Source organism: Zerene cesonia, chromosome 29 (assembly GCF_012273895.1).
Source record: "Zerene cesonia ecotype Mississippi chromosome 29, Zerene_cesonia_1.1, whole genome shotgun sequence".
Taxonomy (NCBI): domain Eukaryota; kingdom Metazoa; phylum Arthropoda; class Insecta; order Lepidoptera; family Pieridae; genus Zerene; species Zerene cesonia.
Window position 1 is genome coordinate 1230869 of NC_052130.1, and position 4166 is coordinate 1235034.

Sequence of the window (4166 nt, forward strand, 5' to 3'; positions counted from 1 at the left end):
CTAAATGAGCACTAAATTTTGAGATATAATTCGAGTGATTCTGCCGACTTGACCTTTCTAGCTTTACAGACGTGTTATTATTACAGTTCTGTGGTCAGACATAAAAAGTTATTTTCTATAATTTTATTATTAAATTATTATTTTAACAAGTCTAGTACGTGTGATTATCCTTGAAACGCTTAAAATGCTCATCATCTTTTAAATGTGCTTCTTTTTTTATATATTCCTTTTTTTTTCAAAAATTAGGTACCACGTATGATTGTACTTTAAATAATACTATTTTATAATACAATTTAAAAAAATTCACATCACAAATTAATGTTATAGGATGAAAAATCCAAGGAAAGTGAGAGCAAAGGGCTCGGCTTGGAAGTGCCGGAGCGGTGCGGACGCGCGTTAACACATGCTCTAAAAGGGCTAATGGCTCTGCATCACCTTACCATTGATAAATCTAAGGTTTGATTATAGATTTTTAAGTTAATTTAGATTTCGGGATTAGTAATTTTAAAGATTTAAAATGGTACAATGTATTTTTATGTGTCCCATTATGAAAATCTTTTGTAGATGTGAATGGCGCTCCAAAAGTCGAATCTTTTTTGAGAGGAGTCAAATATTTCGCCCTTTTTTTTGGTTTGAGTTTTGTCTGCCTGTGAAATGTTTCAAACATAATTTCAATAAATATGTATCCACGTCTTATTATTTACCTCGTATATATTCATCACTAACTTTTGCCCGCGGTTTCGTGTTCGTGTTCTCAACGTGTTCTCAAATATAACATTAATTTACAACTATTTAATGGATGTTACCATATTTATAAATGTTCCTCTTGAATCACTGTCTATTAAAAAAAACACATCAAAATCGCATGCGTAATTTTAAAGATCTAAGCATACAGACGCATAGTCGGCCGAAAACGTCTTTGTTTTAAACTATGTAGCGATTCATACTTTCCAGGAAGAAGAGCGCGAACGTCTGAAACAACAAATAATAATCGAGGAGCAACATCCGAAAATGGCGAACCCATACGAACCAATCAAAATGAGCTACGAACCTATCACCAAGAAGAAAGACGCAAAAGAGCACGTGTCTAGAAACCGTCGGAGGAAGCGCGAAAGAAAACAATCGGAAAAATCCGGGAATTACTTGATAGAAGTTAACTCAAACGTCGATAAAAACGCGATTTTAATAAGAAAAGAGAACAACACGCTGCCCACGTGGCACGAACCCAACAGAGACGACAATTTCGCGTGGAAATTGCATTTGAAGACTCTGTTGTATGAGAAAATCTGCCTCGCGTACGCGACGTTAGCGGAATACAGCTATTCACATGAGCAATACGGTTTCTCGTTGAAATACATAGACATGGCGAGCAAGTGCCAGAAGTTATTGAGTGGTATGATTATAAAGAGTCGAGTGGTTGACGCCAGTTGCTTGATCGGGCGGGTGGGAGACAATTTCTTCCAATTAAGCAAACATTGGGTTAGCTTGGAGCAGTTTAAGAAGCAGTTTGAAACGGATCATGGGATCGATATAAGGATCAAAATGGAGATTGAGAATGATATGGTTGAGGAGATTGAGGATGGACCGTGCGAGGATTTCGATTTGGGTACGTTTTGCTGTCTGTGTCAGGTCGGTTGTTGTTGGTTTACATAATAAATTTGGATGATTTTGCAGAATAACCTTTAAAGTTAATATAAACATAATGTTTTTAAATAAATACAGCTCAAGATCGATCTACATCAGGCTTATTATTGAGGAGTGATTTAGACTCTCTGTAAAGTGTTTAAAGTATTGAAAAAACGTAATAAATTAACAATTAATTGCGTTTAAAATGTATTTTACTCAATACAATATTTACATTAATTTTTCAGATATCAATTTCCCAACAAGCGAAACGGAAGCCATGTTGTCGTCCTGCCTATACTACAGACGGGCTGCGGGCGCTGGGGGTCCGGGGGGTTCTGAAGGATCCGGGGGTTCGGGGATTTTGGGGGGTTCAGACAAACGCGGCGAACTGTTGCGGCGCCTCGCCTCCGTGTGCAACGAGCTCGCTGTCAGATACATGAACGATGGACAACGTATGTATGTTGTTGCTACGCTCAATTTAGGGGTACTGATGTGTTTGAATTGTGAAATATGTGTTATTTGTTAGTGTTGTTTTTTGTCTATTTCGATGAGAAAATGAAATTATTGAGTAACATTTTATTTGTGGTCAGAAATAAGTTGAATGTACCATATTTACTCCCTAAAAGATATGCGTGAAATCCTGGAAAATCTTCACTACACCAGACTTACATTCCGATAACATATTCCAGAGATTTACATGAAATACATAGAGGAAGAGGAGCAGGATAGCGCAAAAGCGAAGTTACTGCTCAAACAGTTTGCCACCATGTCGCGTAAATCGGCGGAATGCTTGGACGAGGCCACGGCAATATTCGAGCAAGTGAACGACGTCCCAAATCTCGCTCTGTTGTATTGCAACAAGGCGAGGTACATGCGATTCAAGGCGCATTGTGAACAGGGTGGTTTTAAGTGAGTGTTTAGTTCTAGAATTTTTGAAATATTATTATATTCATATTTTCAAGATGTTGAATGTCATGTTAGAAATTCAAGAGAATATATATTGAACAGTAACCTAACCCATTGAAAAAACCTTAACGTAGGTACGATACAAATTTTTTACAGTTGTTCGTTTTTACTAATGAACCGTTTTATTAAACAGTACAAACGATATTAACGATATAATTTGGATCGAAAACGTTGTCGTAGTAACGACTAGATTTATAATTATTTTAATATAATATAAGTTTGTCAAAAAATGTCGCGAGTGGCGTTCGAATTAACACACTATTTCGTGGCAGCAATGTTCAAAGACTATTGTATGGCTCATTATATCAACTTAGTCTAATAGACGCACAAACAGAGTTTCGTGTCGGACCCACCAGCTCCATTGCCGACGGTGACATTAAAATAGATATCGTGTGCATGGCTCTCTCACACTCTCGTTACCCTCTTCGCGGCCGCAGCGCGGAGAAGCGGCGGCTGTACGCGCAGGCGGAGGAGCTGTACGGCGCGGCGCTGCGGCTGCTCGGGCCGCGCGAGCTGTGCGGCGCCGCGCCCGTGTGGGAGCTCGTGCGCTGGGAGCTCAGCTGCCACCTCTACACGCGCGCCGTGCTTATGCAGGACTCGCCGCACATATACGCCGACGTGAGTATTCACGATCAATGATGGAATTCAATAAATTTGTTTTTGAAAGAGCCTGGTAATTGCAGGCTGTCATTATGTATATTAGAAACAATAATGGCCCAAGTAGGTTGCCTTGAAGTACTCCAAATATATTAAATCCAAATACGGATTCGTAAGTTACCTTCTCTAGTTTTTTATATTTAATTTTTTCAATTTGTTAGATATCCTTCTATCAAGTCATAGTCATGGGCCCTAATTTTTTTATTATTCATATTTGTATAGTTAGATTTTATGAGAGAGTAAGTCAAAAGCTTTTTACATATCATAAAGTTTTGTAAATAGATATTACAGAGTAACAAAACCTAGACTTACATATGAAACATTATTACAGGAGGTCACAGAAGTAGCTGAGGCCTTCAAACACGCTCTCAAGTACTGCCTATTAAGCCCTGGACCGAGACAGTATTTGTACCAGTTCAGAGCCGCCATGATTCACCATAGATTAGGTTCACTTTACCATTCGCAGTATAGGTAAGTCGTGTTTTGAACACATTTTTAGTATGCCTAAATACTCGGAGTTTTATAATATTACCGGGTATACAGTCTTCTAATGTATAATATTCTCGTGTCACAGTTTTCGTTGCCATACTCCTCCGAAACGGCTTGACCGATTTTGATGAAATTTTTTGTGCTTACCCGGTATCTATGAGAATCGGCCAACATCTATTTTTCATCCCCCAAAATGATCAGAGTAAAGCAGAACAGCGTTTGCCGGGTGCAGCTAGTAATATTATATTTTTTACTTATGTTTTATGCGTTTTGTTTCTTTTGTTTAAAAAACCATATCTCAATCATTGTGGCAGATTGTTATGCGGTACGAGTGTGTTGAGGTTTTGAGTGAATTTTGTCTGAAAAGCTGTTCAACCTACTTAGCTGAATTGAGCTTATTCGAGCCAAATGACCTTATCATTTGGCTC

At 38.3% G+C, this 4166-nt stretch overlaps 1 protein-coding gene across 1 annotated transcript in view; it reads left to right on the plus strand.

The window, feature by feature from the left end:
• The window catches only part of LOC119837989 (erythroid differentiation-related factor 1), a 13926-nt gene that overhangs the window by 5862 nt on the left and 3898 nt on the right, over window positions 1–4166 (plus strand). Inside the window, exons 9-14 of the mRNA XM_038363800.1 lie at window positions 328–456; window positions 955–1606; window positions 1872–2078; window positions 2316–2535; window positions 3030–3210; window positions 3581–3721. Coding sequence (XP_038219728.1) covers window positions 328–456; window positions 955–1606; window positions 1872–2078; window positions 2316–2535; window positions 3030–3210; window positions 3581–3721 — 1530 coding nt within the window. The remainder of the gene's footprint in view (window positions 1–327; window positions 457–954; window positions 1607–1871; window positions 2079–2315; window positions 2536–3029; window positions 3211–3580; window positions 3722–4166) is intronic.